This window comes from Panthera uncia, chromosome A2, assembly GCF_023721935.1.
Source record: "Panthera uncia isolate 11264 chromosome A2, Puncia_PCG_1.0, whole genome shotgun sequence".
Classification (NCBI taxonomy): domain Eukaryota; kingdom Metazoa; phylum Chordata; class Mammalia; order Carnivora; family Felidae; genus Panthera; species Panthera uncia.
Window position 1 is genome coordinate 117,979,120 of NC_064816.1, and position 19,013 is coordinate 117,998,132.

A 19,013-nucleotide genomic window follows, 5' to 3' on the forward strand; every position below is an offset into this window, starting at 1 on the left:
ATTATCTGGAAAATAGATCTTGAACCACATGAAGATTATAGGCAGGGATAGGTACTATCTCTTTACCTGTCAATGGAAGTTCCAACTGCACATTGAAAGTAAGTGCAATTTTAGATAAAAGACTCAGAAAAAATCCCCATCTCATCCCCTTACAGAGAAATATGTAACTGTGCAGAGACTCATTTGACTAATTGGCAGATTCCATTTTTGTTGTCCTGTGGGTCATCTAAAATAATGGTTTGTAGGCATGATTAATTCTTATATATGTGTGTGAATTCTTCATAATAATTTATTAATTTAAAAAAAATCTCCAGGAGAGAAAATGATATTATCTGAAAAAGATTTTTAGATATTAGAAAATGCTTCTATAATGTTTATTATTTAGATTAAATAAAAAGGAAGCATACACAGAACGTAGAAGGTAATAGGAGCCAACTCAAAAGTGAAGTTTCAATGTTTTCTGGTGCTGTTGCTCTTACTATTGAAGTTAAAGTCTGTTTTAATGGGCTTGGGTCATCAAAGTAGACCTTCAATTAACCTTGGGTTACAACCCAACACTTATATTGGAAAAAAGAGTTCAAAACACTTCTTTTTTGTTTTCCTTGCCGAAATTTTTCCTTTTCTCTGAAACTACTTCTATACCTGTTCTAGAGCTGAAATGTAGCTTTAGTATTTCCAAATGACCAGAAGATGGCAGTGTTTCAGAATCTTCTGCATCACTCCCTTCTGAGGGACCAAATGGCCATCAGTTATTCCTAAATTCCAGCCCTGCATGCCTTCCAATCACAAAGGGTTACCCTAAAATAACTAGATGAAGCATAATATTTAATGTCTCTAATGCTCAGCCTACTTGAGTGCCATATTTCCATGCCCCTGGCCTCACCATCCCTAGAACTTGTCAATTAGGACCATTCAAACAACTCACTCTTAAGAAACGAATAACTTCTCCCTGTGTCCAGCTACACTGTAGTTAATAATCCCTGCCATAACTCAGTTAGATCTTGAGAAGAGAATAAATGAATCAGGATACCTGCGCTTGAAATCTGCCCTTTTTTGACCTTGGACAAGTCAGTTTGCCATTCCGTTTCAGAACACTTCTCTATAATAAGAGCCCTCCATGGCCTCTAATATTTTTCTGGTTTCAAGAGCCCTACTGAGGTCACCTTTCAAGCATGCTTGTCAACATCAATAACAGTTCAAAGACTCCTCTACCTGGTTCGAATGTACTCACACTGAAGCCAAAGTAATTTGAGAGTTTTGCCATGTAAAGTATGTTTTTCATGTAAAAATATTAGAGGACGGAATCAAAACTGAACTCTCAAAGCAAAATGATGAGGAGTTTTCAGTAGAAAAACATCACTTGAAGGAAAGTATATCCATTATGACAATTTCAGTAAAAATAACCATGAGGCTGCCAGGATTTGACCATGGCGTTTTGGGGACAAGAGTAAGAAATCTGAGACTTCCTAAAAACAGGGCTAAGAGGAATTAACACAGTTGTAAGACCAGTCTCTGTGGAAGGAATAAGAGGAAGTTGAAAGAGGGCTGCCATAAAAATCAGCTTCTTTTAAAGAGCTTTCCAGGGGTGCCTGGGTGGCTGAGTCAGTTCAGCATCCGACTTCGGCTCAGGTCATGATCTCACCATTCGTGAGTTCAAGCCCCATACGGGCTCTGTACTGACAGCTCAGAGCCTGAAGCCTGCTTCAGATTCTGTATCTCCTCTCTCTGCCTGCCCCCCCATCCTCATGCTCTGTCTCTCTTGGTATCTCAAAAATAAATAAACATTAAAAAAAAAAATTAAAGAGCTTTCCAGAAGCTCTACCAGGCCTGGGAGAGAGAGCATTACAGCCTAAAAAGCATTAATGTCACTTAAAGTCAGATGGATGGAGATGCTGGGGTTCTGGATCATGCATCTGTTCAAAGCATGATCCAACCTGGGCTGGAAAACTAGGCGGGTAACTAGTAAAAATTCAGCAAATCGTGAGGTTCCTGACAAATGGACTGGGCTTCGGGGCTGCAGGAAGATACATAAATTAGGAAACCAAGGCAGAAGCACAGTCATGCAGAGAAAGTACGATTTAAAGAACGATTCACATCAGGAGCAATAAGGAGCAGGATAGGGAGAATAGACAGAGTTCAATTCTAGATTCACTTCATGAGAGAGTAGGATGCCTCATCTATGTCTGCCTTACTCCAGATGAGCTTGTTAGCTACATGGAGCTGATCCTGCAGATTTCACCACCAGGGATTGTGGTTAAGCAGGGCTAAGACTAATAAAAAAATATTCTAAGCAGACTCTCTCTAATCAAACACATACCATCCAGACAGATGTGTTCAATGTTATTGAGATTCAGAGTGAGGCAGTATTCAGCACCCAAATTAAACAAGATTTAACAAGACTCAACTTTTCTAAGCACAAGCCCTCGCTCTGGGCGTTTGTCTACTGCTCTCCCTTTATCTACATCCTCGCACCCCCACATCACCTAGTCCTCCAGACAGACTTTCTGTCTCTGGGACATGATGCCACCAAGGGCCATCCTATAACAGCTGCTCTTCTGTCCCAGACCAGTATTGCCTCCACTAGCCTGGAGAAGCCAAAGGCTGGCCTTTCCCTCTTTTCTCCCCCACACATTAGCAATAGGGCTCCACTGCAGACCAGGGAGCCCAAGTGGGAAGGCAGGCTCGGCCATGGTGAGCTCTTGCAGTGAATCAGGAAGGACTCCCTTCTCAGCTCTTTTCTAATTGTTCTCAGTGCACAGTCCAGGAGATGGAAGCCATGAAGACGGTGTGCCAGTGTTTCCGGGAGCATTTAGAGGAAATTGAACGGCACCTTACAGGACAGCAGGCACTCTTTTACAGGGACATGTCAGAGGAGGAAAGGTAATTATTGAAGAGAGTCATAAAAGTAAGTAGCAGCCCACACACCTGGAGCAAGGAAAGGTAATCAGGGCAGGACAGATGAGCACCAGGGAGCAGGATTAATGAGAAATGAGTCCTTTTCCTTTGCTTTCCTGTTCTTGTCCTTTGCTTTCTCAGTGGGAGTCAGTGAGAGCTATTTGCTAGATAGCAACACTTACTCTTTAAGGCCAAGGCTATTTGAAGTCAGAGGATGGGCAGTCAGCTGGGAAGAGGGGTGGCCAGCAGGATATCTTCAATTGATGTCAATGGGACTTATGCAAATGTAAATGTTGAAAATCTGCATTATTTTCACATAGATTAAAAGCATATATCCCAAAAGTAGATTAGGCATTGCCTGGTCCTGAAGGGTGGGAATAGGGTTCAACTGTTAAGGGGCACAGCTTTTATGGGGCAGATGGAAGCATTCTTAAACTGGTGGTGAGAGATACCACTTGGCAACTTTACTAAAAATCATTGTAGTATACTGTTAAAATAGGTAAATTTTGTGGGATGCAAATTATTCTGCAATAGAGTTGTTTAAACAAGAAAGGAAACCTGGGGCGCCTGGGTGGCTCAGTTGGTTGAGCATCCGACTTCAGCTCAGGTCATGATCCCATGGTTTGCGTGTTCGAGCCCCGCGTTGGGCTCTGTGCTGACAGCTCAGAGCCTGGAGCCTACTTCTGATTCTGTGTCTCTCTCTTTCTCTGCCCCTCCCCTGCTCAAGCTCTGTCTCTCAAAAATAAATAAATTAAAAAAAAAAAAAAAACATTTTAAAAGAAAGAAAACCTGCCCTGGTAATATACCTATGTCTGCAACTGATACAAATAAAGAAGGTGACATTCCCTTTTAAGAAATGCCAGAGGAGTGAGGCACCTGGGTGACTAGTCGGTTAAGCTTCGGACTCTTGGTTTCAACTCAGGTCATGATCTCATGGTTTGTGGGTTTGAGACCTGCCTTGGGCTCCACGCCGACCTTGCAGAGCCTGCTTGGGATTCTTCTCTCTGTCTCTCTCTCTCTCTCTCTCTCTCTCTCTCTCAAAATAAATAAACTGAAAAGAAAAGAAAAGGAAAGAAAAAAGAAAAGAGGAGAAGAGAAAAGAAGAGAAGAGAAAAGAAAAGAAATGTCAGAGGAGTGACCTCCATCTTGAGAGGGACGATGGAGGACTGCGCTTGGAGGTGATGTGAAATTTGGTGATTTTCTATTCTTTCCGTGCAGGGAAGAGGCAGAGCAACTGCAGACTCTACGCCAGGCCCTGCGGCAGCAGGTGGAGGAGCTGGAGTTTCAGTTAGGAGACCGGGCTCGGCAAATCAAAGACGAGATTCTATTGGTACGAGGCAGTGGGGTGTGAAGATTGATCACATCCTGCCCACCGTAGGAGGGATGCGTTAAATCAAAACCTGATTGCACATTCATTTCAGATGCTAGGGTTATGTGCCAATGCCTCTATTTTAAATATAAAGAAACTGAAGCCCAGAAAAGTGCATCACTTGGCCCAAGGCCACGTGGCTGCCTAGCTGATGGCAGTGCAGGATTAGAACTCAGGTCATCTAATTCCTATGCCAATCTTTCCTCCTGCCTTGTAAATAAGAGATAAATATTATTAGCCATTTCCCCAAAGAGAAAAAGAAACACAACTTTTGAGCTAGTGTGGCTTAGTCACTTCCAGAAGCTCCTGCTAGCTCACAGAGCCCACTCTAGAGAATTCCCTGCCCATGAGTACCTTTCCCACAAGTCTGGCTTAGTTATTTGGCACAAATATGGTAAATTGTCCTCTCTTTCTTTTCTTATTTTCCTTGTAGCAGTTTGAGCTTCTCACAGAGGAACAATGGAAACACTATACAAATCTGCATCACTGTAACTGGACAGAAGAAAACGATGGCCAGACTTCGTGTGCTAAAATCCACTCAGCCATGGCCTCCCAGGTTGCCTTTCTTCTGGATGAATACCAGCAGGTTCCCGGCTCAAGCGTGACCCATACAGCTGCCTGTTCCCCACCCACCTGGAAGAGCAACACCAGGATATCTCCTCCAGCTCAGGCTGAGTCAGGTCCAGTCCCTTTGTCAAATTGTCCTATTGGAGAAAAGGATACAAATGACTTCCTCTAGATCAGAGCCGTTTTGATGACCTTCCTGCAAAACATAAGAGCACATTCTCACCAGACAAGGAAATCTAAATTTCCCCCCAAAAGGTGTCTATCAATTCTTCTTCAGCTATTTTTGAAAACATTCTACTCTGGGGGGCAGCTGGGGGGCTCAGTCGGTTAAGTGTCTGACTTTGGCTCAGGTCATGATCTTGGGGTTCATGAGTTTTAGCCCAGTGTCGGTCTCTGTGCCGACAGCTCAGAGCCTGGAGCCTCCTTTGGATTCTGTCTGTCTGTCTGTCTCTCTCTCTCTCTCTGCCCCTCCCCTGCTCATTCTCTGTCTTTCTCTCAAAAATGAATGAACATTAAAAAAAATTTTTTTTTAAATATTCTACTCTGGGGATGACTGGGTAGCTCAGTCAGTTAGGCCTCTGACTCTTGATCTCAGTTCAGGTCTTGATCTCAGGGTCATGAGTTCAAGCCCCATATTGGGGCATGAAGCCTACTTAAATATACATATATTCTGTTGTTGAACCCAGGATAAACTCAATTATTTCAATATTCATTCAATACAGAATAAATGAGCACCTACTGTGTTCCTGGCACAGGGAATATGTATCTTGGTAGCCAAGATGTTAGACAAAGAGAGAAAATAACAACAAACGAGTAAGATGATTTCAATATTGACAAATGCCATCGGAGAGGATAGTGTGGGAACAACGTAGGGGGTGGTGTGGAAGAAAAGCATATGGCATTCCTGAGGGTGACAAGGAAGACCTTGCTGACAGGAGGCTATTTGACTAAGACCCAAAGAGTGAGGAAGAGGAAGCCATGTGAAATTCTGGGGAAAGAACCTTTAAAGCAGAAGGAATGGGAACCTTAACGGCCCTGAGACAAAAACAGCCGGAGTCGCTGAGCACATGAGTGATGGGAGCACGGAGGGAGACGAAGTCCACGGGACCCATTGTGCACCAGAGTCTGAGAGCAGATCCTTCTTCCATGTGGAAGCCATTACAGGTTTTAAACAGGATTGTCATATAGTCAGGGTTACATCTAAAAATCACGCAGACTGCCTGTGGAGAACACACCGCCGGGGACTTGCAGCTGGGCAGCACTTCCGGTCATGACACCATTGGTATAATCCCTGAGGTGAGAAAGCGTCAAGCTGCTTGCGTGCAGCCGGAGAGGTGTGTGAGGCCGCCATCCCAGGGAAATGCAGGATGCATTGGCAGGCTTGAAGTACTGAAGGAATGCTAAGGAACAGGGAATAATCGAGGAATGGAATCGTCAGAAAAACCGGAAAAAGTAACCCCTTGAGAGAAGTTATAATTTGTATAAGATGGGCAAGTGGAGGTCACTTCCTAGCACAGAAACTAGGAGGCTAATTCTTTTGAGACCCCCCACTACCAGAATGGGTCGCCTAGCCCTTCTCATGCTTCATCCTCCTTGCTTTTCAGAAACCTTTGGCTTCAGTAGACCTCTCCTACCCTCTGGACCATCCCACAGTCTCTTCTTTTTCTCTCTCCACACCCACTTCCCCAATATACACACTCAGTCTACAAGCATCTTTAGCTCCAGTTCCCGCCCTCTCTGGAATTCCTATCCAGCACTTTCTACTCTCTGTCAGATAGTTTCACTCGGAAGACCTGCCTGTATGTCTCACTCAGCATCTAACACTTATCCTGTTATTTCCCGAATCAGTTCATCTTCCTGATACTCTCTGTTGATGGCATTACTGTTCTCCTTGACATGCAGACTCAGAACCACAAATTCACGTTGTCGCCTCATCCTCCTTCACTCTCTTCCCCCAGAATCAATGAACACATCACTGCTGAGTTTACTGCCGTAATGCCATTCCCACAAGCCCCTTCAGAACCTGTTACCCAGTGAAGACCCAACAGAGGGGCCTCCTAACTGCCTCTAGCTTCCTTCCCTCTGAGCTATACTGGCCTCTGCCAAATTGGTCTCCCTCATGCATCACTTGGGTCAAATTACACTGGCCCAGCAAGAACTTTTAGGATATCCTAGAGACTTAGAGAGAAGTCACAAGATCATACTTCCCAGAGCAGTCTTGCACCAAAAAAAACTCTGTGTCTTGCCATTATTATGCCCCTCTCTGTATCTCCCGTTGCCTCATTTCCCTTTAGTACATCCCTGTTTTGGCTCCTACATGATGGTTCAGCTTCCAGCCCCAACTTGGCTCCTGTTATATTGCATATATATCCCCCTAAATTGTCTTTTTCTAAAATTTTTAAGCTTTTTCCTCTTTGTCTGGGTCAGACTCCAGGCTCCCTGGTTTATCTTTATTTCTCCAATGTAGGCTTTGGAAAGTTTGCTGTGGTTTCTGCCTGGATAATCAGCCAGATGACTTCAGATATGATGGAGGAGGAAAAGGAGACCTGTTGCCTTCAGATGAAGGGTAGCATATGGAAACCCCAAGGATCGCTAAACATCTCATGGCATTTCCTTACTTAGTCTCCTAACTTTCCAACAAAGAGCACAAACAGGGAACCAGGATGTGGAGAGGCTGCCCATCTCTCCAGAACCATGACTGTCTTCAGCCCCCGATGACCTGATTGCCAATGCTATATCTTCCATAGCTCATGCCCTTCCTCTCATAGACATGAGACCTCTGGAAACCCAGGCCACCTGGGGATCTGTGGATTACTGCTGGTGTCCACAGTGGTTCTCCATCTTGAATACCCTTTAAACTCACTGGGGAGCTTTAAAAAATACTGACATTGAAGCCCCACCCCAGATCAATTAAATAAGAATTCCCAGGGATGGGATCCAGGTATCTACAAATTTTTAAGGTTCTTCAGATGATTCTGATTTGCAGTTAAAACTGAGAGTTGTTGTTCTAGACAGAGAGGCTACCTTACAATTCAATCTTTCCCTGCTGTTTTCTAAGGACTCTTTGATTTCCCCTTTTCCTTTCTATACCACCCCTCTCAGCTAAAGAAGGCTTTCACAATCCATTTGGTTGCGACAGTCACTAAATAACAAAATTAGGAGAGAAAAGAAAGAAAAAATGACATGTGGACTTTATTTCTGTTTTTACAGCATTGACTTCTACCTTGCTCATCAGTTTCATCTTTATTTATAGAGAAGCAGTAAACAGATGACTTTGTTCTGTTTTCCTTCCTTTCCCAAAAGTCCTATTCCAAATGTGATGAAACAGATTAAATATACATATTTGATTAGGTAGGTCAGGGTAAGGATTGTTTGTTTCCTCCATCGAACACCTTCATTCTCTTGCAGGAAACGTCTGTATAAAGTAGCCAATTACAAAAATTATGGAAATTTCTTTTCAATGTATACAGTTGTTCCACCCAGAGGATACAACACAAACATTCTAGGAAGGTGAGCAATTAGGCAATTTTCCTTTACAATGTAAACATTAAAAGTAAATGCAAGGCTGGGTGTTTGAATATTATTTATAGCACCCGAAGATACGAAGCAAGTCTCTCAAGGATAGAATCCACAACAAGCGCTCAGGTAACTCAGAAACTCTGACCTTATGATGTCACCTGTCTTTCGTTCTTCCACCTTCTCCATAAATAAACTTCGAAAATTCATGTGTATAAGTACCGTGCGCTAACTGAATGCACCACTGGAGCACTGGCTGTTGTATGGAAACCAATTTGACAATAAATTTCATATTTAAAAAAATAAATAAACGTTAAAAACAACAAACAAATTCATGTGCATATCATGGTATTTATAGCTGCTACAGTGCATCACTCTGGTATCAATTTGCTCAACTTAATATATCATAAAACGTTGTGGGTATGGACAGGATGTCAAGGTGTTTTCTGGAGTTACCCGGCAAAGAAAATGCCTTCCACCTGGAATCTTCGGGCATACCTTGCTGGCCTATGTCTTTATTTCAGTGTGATACACAATGTGCCATGCCAAGCACTTACATTACAATCTCTTGTTCTCAAAAGTGTGTTCACAGCAAAACTGCTCATTAGGCTTGGAAAACATTTTTTTTTTTTTCCTCAGAACCTAGCTTAAAGCTAAATAAGATTCCACTTTGGAGTCCAGATGTATTTTAACAAATTTCAGCATGCTTTTGTCTTGAGTTGATTCCACAGAAAACAGATGGAAATTAAGATTTGGTGGTTATTAGCTGATATGATCAAAGCGGATAAAATGGACTGACCATGCAGGACACCATTTGTTTATATAAAACTAGGAGTCTTTTGCGTGTGACAAACTTTATCTCGTTTGAGTCTCACAGTGCTGAGGGGAGTATTCCCCATTTGAACAGTGAGGGAGTGAAGATCTGGAGAGATGGACCTACACACTGAGTCTTCTGCTTTATCATTAATAGACAATGGCATGCTGGAGTTAGGGACTCAAGCTCTGGAGTTACATCCAGGGTTTGAAGCTTAAATCCGACTCGACTACTTATCTCTGTGTTGGGTAAACTACTGTAACCCCCTAAGCCGCAGTGTCACCATCTATAAATTACCAGAATTAATGCATACATTAATGCCCTTTAGAACAAGCCTGGAACATGGTTCAGTATGATTCCATACTGAGTCTGGCTCGGTATGATTAGGATCCTGTTGATAATAATGAGAATAGAAGCAACTTTTTAATATCTACTCCATGCAAGGTACTGGGCTAGATATTGTGTGTGTATTTTCACTCATCTTTACAACAATCCTGAAAGAGGAGAATGAACACAAGCTCACACACACACACACACACACACACACACACACATACTCAAGAAGGTTGTAAATTGTCTAAGTTCCGGCAACTGGTAAGAGATTGAGTTGACTCTCTGATTCCCTGCTTTGCCAGTGATTCCCCTTTGTGGCTCTGCCAAGGCTTGGGGCTTATGTGGAGCTCACTGATGGATCCAAATCAGCCAGAGTAGCCCTGCTTTTGACTACATTTCATATTGGGCTTTAATAGAGATTTTCCTTTAAAAAAAAATCTCGTTTCTACAGAAAAATTTGAAAAGTGCTGTACTATGCTAATCACACATGACTCATACGTTCAGATACAGGTTCTGAGTTGCTTTCATACAAGGAAATGACTGCCACCACACAGGAACCCTCAAGAACCTACCATCCAAAAACTCTTAGCTTACTGCCACTTGCCCCACTGCCAGGAATAAGGGCAACAGGTCCTTTGCAGTCTCTGAATGATTTTCTGGGGAGTCTTTTTGTTCTATCATCAAGTCCCGAGATCCTGAATTCTCTTTCTTTGAATGTTGACTGTATTCAAGTTGACTATATTCAGGAAAACCCAGATCACATATTTAAAAAACAGAGGAGATCGTTGCAAAAATATTTATAGGAAGTTAAAAACATAGCAAACTCTTGCAGCACCTGGGTGACTCAGTTGGCTAAGTGTCCGACTTCGGCTCAGGTCATGATCTCAAGGTTCGTGGGTTCAAGCCCCACGTCAGGCTCTGTGCTGACAGCTCAGAGCCTGGACTCTGCTTCGGATTCTGTGTCTCCCTCTCTCTCTGCCCCTCCCCTGCTCGCTCGCTCTCTCTTTCTCAGAAATAAATAAACATTAAGAAAAAAATTTTAAGAAACATAGCACACGCTTTTTAATTTTGAAACCCAAGTCAGGGTTGGAGTCATTTCATTTCATTTCATTGGCAAAAAAGGAAAAGGTCAAACCATACTACCAGATTATTTTCAAATTTAGAAATTGGCAAGAAAACAATTTAACCTCTTCTATATCAAAGGACAGGAGTTGCTTCCCTGTATTAACTTCATTCTATCCAGATTCTATTTCTGTATTCAAGGCCAAAGCTTTGAACAGAGAAGACTGGCTTGAGAAACAATATTGGTAACTCAAGTCACATATTTTCCTTGGTTTTGTTATGCATGAGTGAAGACCCAGGTTGCAAGGTAGAGACAAAAAAGATAAAACCTTGAAGATTGCTTCAAACCACAGCATATGCATAGGCTATGTAGTTTTGTCTAGGAAAGTACTTTTTTTTTTGGTCCACAGATAAACATTTCCCACAAAAGTATCCCATTAGATTTCATTTAACAGATTTTCCCTTATATGTGGATTTTTGTCCACAGGACCAGAGTTATTTTGTCTTCAAAAGGAATAATTCTGTTGAGAAAAAAAGAAGAGAGAAGACTTTCTCATTATGTGAAAACCTGGTCTATTTTCTTTGGGTTTTTTCTTTGTTGAGAAAGTAATCCGTTTCTGTGGCATAACACTAGTCAAATAAAACGGGACATTTGTGCAGAGGTTAAAGATTAAAAGTAGCTTCCCTTTGAGAAGAAAAGCTTCAGAGTGTTTTATTGTGGGTTGGTGGGTTGCATATCTAATTTCAAATTATAATTAAAATAACAACAGCCATACTTTGCAGGGATTGTGGGTTATTAAAAATGATGTCAAATTACCTTTTTTGAAAATTGAGAGAATATGAACAGAAGCCAAAATACAGATGGCATCTTTCTCTAACCAAACTCAGTCTCTAATAGTCTAATTTTAAAACATTAGTTGGCCAGAGGCTTAGTATGGGATGTGCCCTCTCTGAATCTGCCCTCAGTTAAGTAAAGGAAGAGCCCTCTGCATCGAAGGTGGTTTCTTATTTGAATCCTATTGAGGACTTTTCCCTTTGGGGGTACTTTAAGAGCTCAGGAAAATGGAAAGGAAAATGGAAGGGAAAGACAACAATTCCTAAATTACACCTACATTTTCTTTATTCCCATTATCCTTCAATAATTGCTTATTTGTTGATGACAATGTACATGAGTCACAGGACATCTGCATTTTTCTTTTTTAAAATGTAAAGTATTGGGGGCTATTTTACAAGTGTGTAGTTTAGAAGAATTAAGAAACATAATAAGTATCCACATAATAGGTACCCCACATGGACTCTATCCTTACCTAAAGTCTACATGGCACTTAATTGTTCACATTCCCACCTTCCCCTGGACTTCAGAGTAAGTTTCTTAAAAAAAAAAATTTTTTTTAATGTTTATTTATTTTTAAGAGAGACAGAGTGCAAGCAGGGGAGGGACAGAGAGAGAGGGAAACACAGAATCTGAAGTAGGCTCCAGGCTCCAAGCTGTCATCACAGAGTCCAATGACAGACTCACAAACCACAATGATCATGACCTGAGCCGAAGTCAGACGCTTAACTGACTGAGCCACCCAGGCCGCCACCGCCCTCCCCCCCCCCCCCCCCCCCCCCCCCCCCCAGAGTAAGTTTCTTGAAGAGGGGTATTGAGTCCTTATTTTGTAAAATTGTTTGTACAGAGCACTATACCTGGAACATGATAGGGGCATTTGGTGAAAAAAATCCTGAGTGATATTTTCAGAGGGCTTGGAAATCAGCACTGATGGTACTTTTCTTATGACGCTTTAAAATGTTATTCCACTGTTTTCTTTTTTTGTTTTTGCTTTGCCTCCATGGTTTCTGATAAGAGAGTTTCCCTCGTTTGAATCACTGATTCCTTATGTGTAACGTGTTGTTTTTATCTGGCCTTTTTAAGATTTTTGGCTTTGTTTTCTCTGTTCTTTGATTATGATGAATCAGAGAACAGCTTTCTTCAAATTTTTCCTATGTGAGGTTTGCTGAACTTCTTTCATCTGCAAATACATGTTCTTTTTCAAATCTGGAAGTTTTTCAGCCATTATGTCATCAAATATATTTCTGCACCATTTCTTTCTCCTCACCTTCCAGGATTGCAACAACATCAAAATAAGAAGCTTTGAAACTGTGGTTTCTATGCACAATAGAATACTACGTGGCAATGAGAAAGAATGAAATCTGGCCTTTTGTAGCAACATGGATGGAACTGGAGAGTGTTATGCTAAGTGAAATAAGTCATACAGAGAAAGACAGATACCATATGTTTTCACTCTTATGTGGATCCTGAGAAACTTAACAGAAGACCATGGGGGAGAGGAAGGGGAAAAAAAAAAGTTAGAGAGGGAGGGAGCCAAACTATAAGAGACTCTTAAAAACTGAGAATAAACTGAGGTTTGATGGGGATTGGGAGGGAGGGGGAGGGTGGGTGATGGGCATTGAGGAGGGCACCTGTTGGGATGAGCACTGGGTGTTATATGGAAACCAATTTGACAATAAATTTCATATTAAAAAAAAAAAGAAGCTTTGATACTGTCCCACAGCTCTTTGAGGCTCTGTGCATATTTTATCAAACTTTTTTTTTCTTCTGTGTTTTTCAGATTGGATAATTTTTACTGATCTACCATAAAGTTTATGGATTCTTTTTTTTTTTAAGTATTTTTTAAGCTTATTTATTTATTTTGAGAGAGAGACAGAGCAGGAAAGGGACAGAGAGAAAGAGAAAGACAGAATCCCAAGCAGGCTCTGCACTGTCAGAGCAGAGCCCAATGCAGGGCTCAAACTTATGACCCATGAGATCATGACCTGAGCCAAAATCAAGAGTCAGATGGTTAACCAACTGAGCCACTCAGGTGTCCCATTATTGATTCTTTTCTTACTCATCTCCATCCTGCTTTTGTGGTGCTACAGTGGACTTTCTACTTCTGTTATAGTATCTTTCAGTTCAAAATTCCCATTTGGTTCCTGATACACCTCCTATGTTTTGGCTGAGAATTTCTGTCTTTCCAGGAGTGTTCACACCTACTTCATGCACATCATTGTAAGAGGTTCTTAAAGTCTGTGTCCGATTATTACTACATCTGGGTCATCTTGGACTTTGTGTTTGTTGAATATGTTTTCTCTTGAAGGTTGCTAACATTTCCCTGATTCTTTGTATGTCAAGTAATTCTGGAATGTATCCCAGGCATTTTCATATTATGTCCATGAAACTCTGGGTTCTGGGCTTAACTCTGGGTTAAAATTTTTCTGGGGAGTGTTGTTTTTTGTTTGTTTGTTTGTTTGCAACCTAGTTAAGTTCAGACCACAGTCCTGACCCACCCGCATGCTGTGGCTCCAATATCAATTTAATATTGACAAACTTTCTGTATTATCTGGCCTCCCCTGTGCATGCACCATCCAGGGCTCAGTCTGAAACCTGGATGGTGGTCTACACTGTAGGTCAGTTCTCGGAGTGTTTGCTGTGTTGCTTATGGTCAAGTTCTATGCGTGCATGGCTCGTGGTGAGCCCAAGACTTTGCAGACTTAAAGGATCCCTTTCTCCAGCGACCTCTTTTCTGTGAATCCCCCACATTCTCTGACTCCTAGGAGCCCTTTTTCATGGAGAGCCATGGTTTTAGCATCCATGCACTATAATGAACTTCCTGAAACTAGGTCTACCTCGGAGCCAAGTAGCAAGAGGAAAGAGCCTTCGAACCACCTGTTGCTGTGGCTGCTACCCCTATGCCGTCTCCACTGTTGCTGCTTATTGCCACTGCCACAGATACGCCACTACATTACTCAGGCACACCCGAAGTAGGGATTGAGGAGGTAAACCTCTCTCTTTCCCAGGGACTCCTTTCCCAGCCTTCTGGCCCAAGAGAGAATTTTTCTTGCAGCATCTTCTGCTCGCCCTGACTGCGCAGCTTCAAGATTCAGGCTGCCATGGAATCTATGCCAGCAAATACGGGAGGAAAGAAGAAGCAGAGACTCTTCTCGAAAGGTGTGTCCTTTGAGTTTTTTATTCGCCTCCCCTGTTGGCTTGCTCTTCTATATTTTTCAGAGTCTTCAGATAGTTGTTTCATGTATTCTGTTCAGGACTTTGGGTTGTAATCAGGGGAAACGATAGGGTGGCATGCAGTTTCTTCATCTTAACCAGAACCGAAATTTGCCAATCTAATTGTTTCTAATATCCCTTTGTCATGGTAAACAATGCTAACACTTGCTTACTATGTGGTGAGTACTGTCTTGAACCTTTTACATGTAGGAAAACAACAAACGTTTGTCGTAAGCGTCATTATCCCAAGTTTACAAAGGAGGAAACAGAGACTTACGGGGTTAGGTGAATGTTAGGTCAATGTCACACAACTGGAAAACCAAGTGCAATTCCTGGCCGGTCTGACCCCAGAGCCAAACTCTGAGTCAGTCTGCAGTATAGCCATGGCCAGCCCTGTCACACAGCCTGAATGGGGCCAGAGCTGCTGACACTCTGATTACATGTGAGGATCAGGCAGCAGTCTTCTCTGGGACCCGTGTTTTCATAGCTTTCAGCATTGATTAGGTCAAGCTGAAAGATGTACTTATGCACAAGGCAGGTTGAGATTTACTATTGCTTTGTGTTGGTTACTGGGCAGGTGTTTGTTTAAAAGAAGTGGAAACAGGTGTGTGGGCTCTGATTCAATTACATGATGGAGAGGAACACACTGATCCATGGCCATTTTCAAGGAGAGATGCTGATTGTGCTAATTAATCATTTGTCTGTCAGCACAAAATAGAACATAATAGAAAATGATGTTCCAGTTACCACAGGTATGGAACACGGACTCTAGTGTCTGTCACTCCAGCAACCAGATGCAACTGTTTATGATGACAGCAATTAAGATGCAGTAGCTGAGTCCTCCTGGACTACCATGTCTGAGATGGTTTGAAGGAAAGGTGTTTTACAGACTCTTGCCAACAACATGGGACGTCATCCAACAGGAACTGCGTCTCAGAGGAACTGTTCCCTTCAAAGAGATTAACTGAGTCCTTTCGGATCATGACGGTATCCCAGAGATATGGCTGAATGGAATGTTTTTCCATTCTGTGATCTTGGAACACTCAATCTACCTCACGTAACCATGACGTTTATGCCCATAACAGAGTGTCATAATAATATTCAATTCTTTCTTGAAGCTATCCACTTGCCACCCAACAGCCAGAGTGGTCTCTTAAAAACAAATCGGGTACGTTGCTCCTCTGCACAGGAGTCCCCAGTGGCTTTTCAGTACATGTATAATTAAATCCCAACTCCTCACCCAGATCTACAAGGCTCTGCACGACCCAGCCCTGCACACTCCTATGCTCTCTATGATCCAACTTCATGGACCTTCTTGCCAATTGCTGAACAAATTGAGGCCATTCTCACTTCGGAGGGATTTCCTTTGCTGTTTCTTTTTTGTATTTGCTATTCCACTTTCCCCAGACATTCACACAGGTGGTACTTTCTCATTCGGTTCTCTGTTCAAATACCACTTTTTCACAAAGGCTTCCCTTCACAGCCCTACCCAAAATAGGGCTTATTCCTGCACATACCTCCATATATTCTCTATACATTTAGCCTACTTTGTTTTCTTCATGCATTTATTATCTGGATTTTTATTGCTTCATTTATTTGCTCAGTGGCTGTCTCCCTTCCTAGAATATAAGCTTTCTGGGGAAGAGACTTGTCTGTTGCCTTTCCGTATTTTATCTGCAGGCCTAAAACACTGCCTGACACATAATATGTTCGTAAAAGAATTTGATGCGTACATGGACAAGAAGATTAATTAACTAATAAATATTGGATATACACAAATAAGGCACAGTCTAATCCACCAAGGAATTTTTCGTTTGGGGAAGAAAACACATACAGCTAATAATCTGTCCGTGTCACTTCCTTGTTTATACCTTTCAAAAATTCCCCATCAACAGTGAGGTTTCTGAGCCTGGGATCATCATTTTCACCAGATAGTGGAGAAGTTTAGAAAAAAATATTAGGTCACACGTTAAGTCTTTAATAAAGTGAATGCAACCCAAATTACAGTGTTCTAACTTTTGCTTCAGGGTTACATCTTCTTTTAAGTTGGAGGACTTTCCTCTTGGTTGCAATGTAACAAACCTAACTGCATATTATAGTCTCTACCTCAGAGATTTCTCCTCTGCTCCCTTACTTCTCCAGCACATGGAACTTGCTATCTGAGTTCCCATCTTTGTAGGGGCACCTGGGTGGTTAAGTCAGTTAAGCATCAGACTTCAGCTCAGGTCATGATCTCGTGGTCTGTGGGTTCAAGCCCTCCCTGCGTGGAGCTCTGTGCTGACAGCTCAGAGCTTGGAGCCTGCTTTGGATTCTGTGTCTCCCTATCTGTCTCTGCCCCTCCCCTGCTCACGTGCACTCTCTCTCTCAAAAATGAGTAAACATGTTAAAAAATGTTTTTGAATCTCCATGACTGTAAAAGCACTTTCTTCCAAGGGCCTGCTTTGAAGCAGACTATAGTAGGGACAGGTTTCCTTTATCTTTAGGACCTCATGTCTATGTCGGTTTTTCAGATTATGGTAAAACATCTAGCTGGTGATTCTTGAATATGACTGCCCATTACAAAAGCTACTGTTGCCTAGAAAAAAACACCCAGAAATTTTCATATAATAAAAATCTAGTACGGGACCCAGGCAATTCCTTCCAAGAACACATAACCCCAGCCCAGTCATGAGGAAAACATCAGAAAAATGCATTTAGAGAAATTCTACAAAATATCTGACCAGTGTTTCTGACAACTGTCAAGGACATCAAAACAAAGAAAGTCTGAGAAACTGTCACAGCCAAGAGGAGCTTATGGAAAGATGGAGACTACCTATAATGTGGTATACTGAATGGGATGCTGGAAAGGACAAGGGAACAACAGGTGAACACTAAGCAAAAATATATATAGACTTCTTTTTTTGTTAATGTTTATTTAATCCTGAGAGAGAGAGAGAGAGAGAGAGAGAGTAGTCAGCACAGAGTCCGATGCGGTACTCGAACTCACAGACTACAAGATCATGACCTGAGTCAAAGTCAGAAGCTTAACTGACTGAGCCACCCAGGTGCCCCTAAAATACAGACTTCTGAATAAAGTCTGGAATAAAGTATAGATTTCAGTTGGTAATAATGTATCAACATTGTTTTTTTCATTGTAAGAAATGCACTGTGCTAATAATGTAAGCTGTTAATAATAGAGGAAACTGGGTTCAAACACATAGGAAGGAACCTTCTGTACCATCTTCACAATTTTTCTGTAAATCGAAATGTTCCTAGAAATGAAAGTTGATTTTTATTTTTTTTTTAACGTTTTTATTTATTTTTCAGACAGAGACAGAGCATGAACGGGGGAGGGGCAGAGAGAGAGGGAGACACGGAATCGGAAGCAGGCTCCAGGCTCCGAGCCATCAGCCCAGAGCCCGACGCGGGGCTGGAACTCACGGACCTCGAGATCGTGACCCGGGCTGAAGTCAGACGCTTAACCGGCTGAGCCACCCAGGCGCCCTTTTTTTTTTTTTTTTTTAATTTTTTTAATGTTTATTTATTTTTGAGACAGAGAGAGACAGAGCATGAATGGGGCAGGGGCAGAGAGACAGGGAGACACAGAATCGGAAGCAGGCTCCAGGCTCTGAGCCATCAGCCCAGAGCCTGACGCGGGGCTCGAACTCACGGACCCTGAGATCGTGACCTGAGCCGAAGTCGGACACTTAACCGACTGAGCCACCCAGGCGCCCCTGAAAGTTGATTTTTAAAAAGAGAGAGAGAATAATACCAATGTACAACTAAACCAAATTGAAAAAAATATAAATAAACAAATTTTAAAAAGAAGAAAGAAAATGAAAAGATATGCTGTAGGTGGGGAGAAAATACTTAGAAAATACATATCAAATAAAGAACTGGCATTCAGAATATGTAAAGCACTGCCATGACTCAATAATAAGAAAAGAGCCCAAATGGGAAAAAAAAAAAAAACTCACATAAGATTCAGACAAATACTTCAAGTAAATAACATATAGATGGCAAATAAACACATGACAAGAGACACAAATTATTAGCCACTTAAAAAGGCAAATTAAAACCACAATTAAAAAAATAACAAAAAAACACAACAATATACCAGAACACATCTGTTAGAATGATATTAGGGGCACCTGGGTGGCTCAGTTAGTTAAGCATCTCTTTTTTGTTTTTTTTTTTAAGTTTATTTTATTTACTTTGTGAGAGGGAGAGAGCAAGCAAGCAGGGGAGGGGCAGAGAGGGAGGCAGAGAGAGAATCCCAAGAAATGCAAGGCTTCATCCCAAGAATCGTGAGATCATGACCTGAGCCAAAATCAAGAGTCAGAAGCTTAACCCGACTGAGCCACCCAGGCTCCCTGGTGTCCAACTCCCGATTCTGGCCCAGGTCATGATCTCATGGTTCATGGGATCGAACA

General features: G+C 42.0%; 1 protein-coding gene across 1 annotated transcript in view; it reads left to right on the top strand.

Annotated features, from left to right (window-relative positions):
- ITPRID1 (ITPR interacting domain containing 1) overlaps positions 1-5,356 on the top strand; it is a 115,852-nt gene extending 110,496 nt beyond the window's left edge. Inside the window, exons 12-14 of the mRNA XM_049642288.1 lie at positions 2,753-2,880; positions 4,114-4,225; positions 4,698-5,356. Of these exons, the coding sequence (XP_049498245.1) occupies positions 2,753-2,880; positions 4,114-4,225; positions 4,698-5,003 (546 nt within the window). The 3' untranslated portion in view covers positions 5,004-5,356. The remainder of the gene's footprint in view (positions 1-2,752; positions 2,881-4,113; positions 4,226-4,697) is intronic.
- The last annotated feature ends 13,657 nt before the right edge of the window (positions 5,357-19,013 follow it).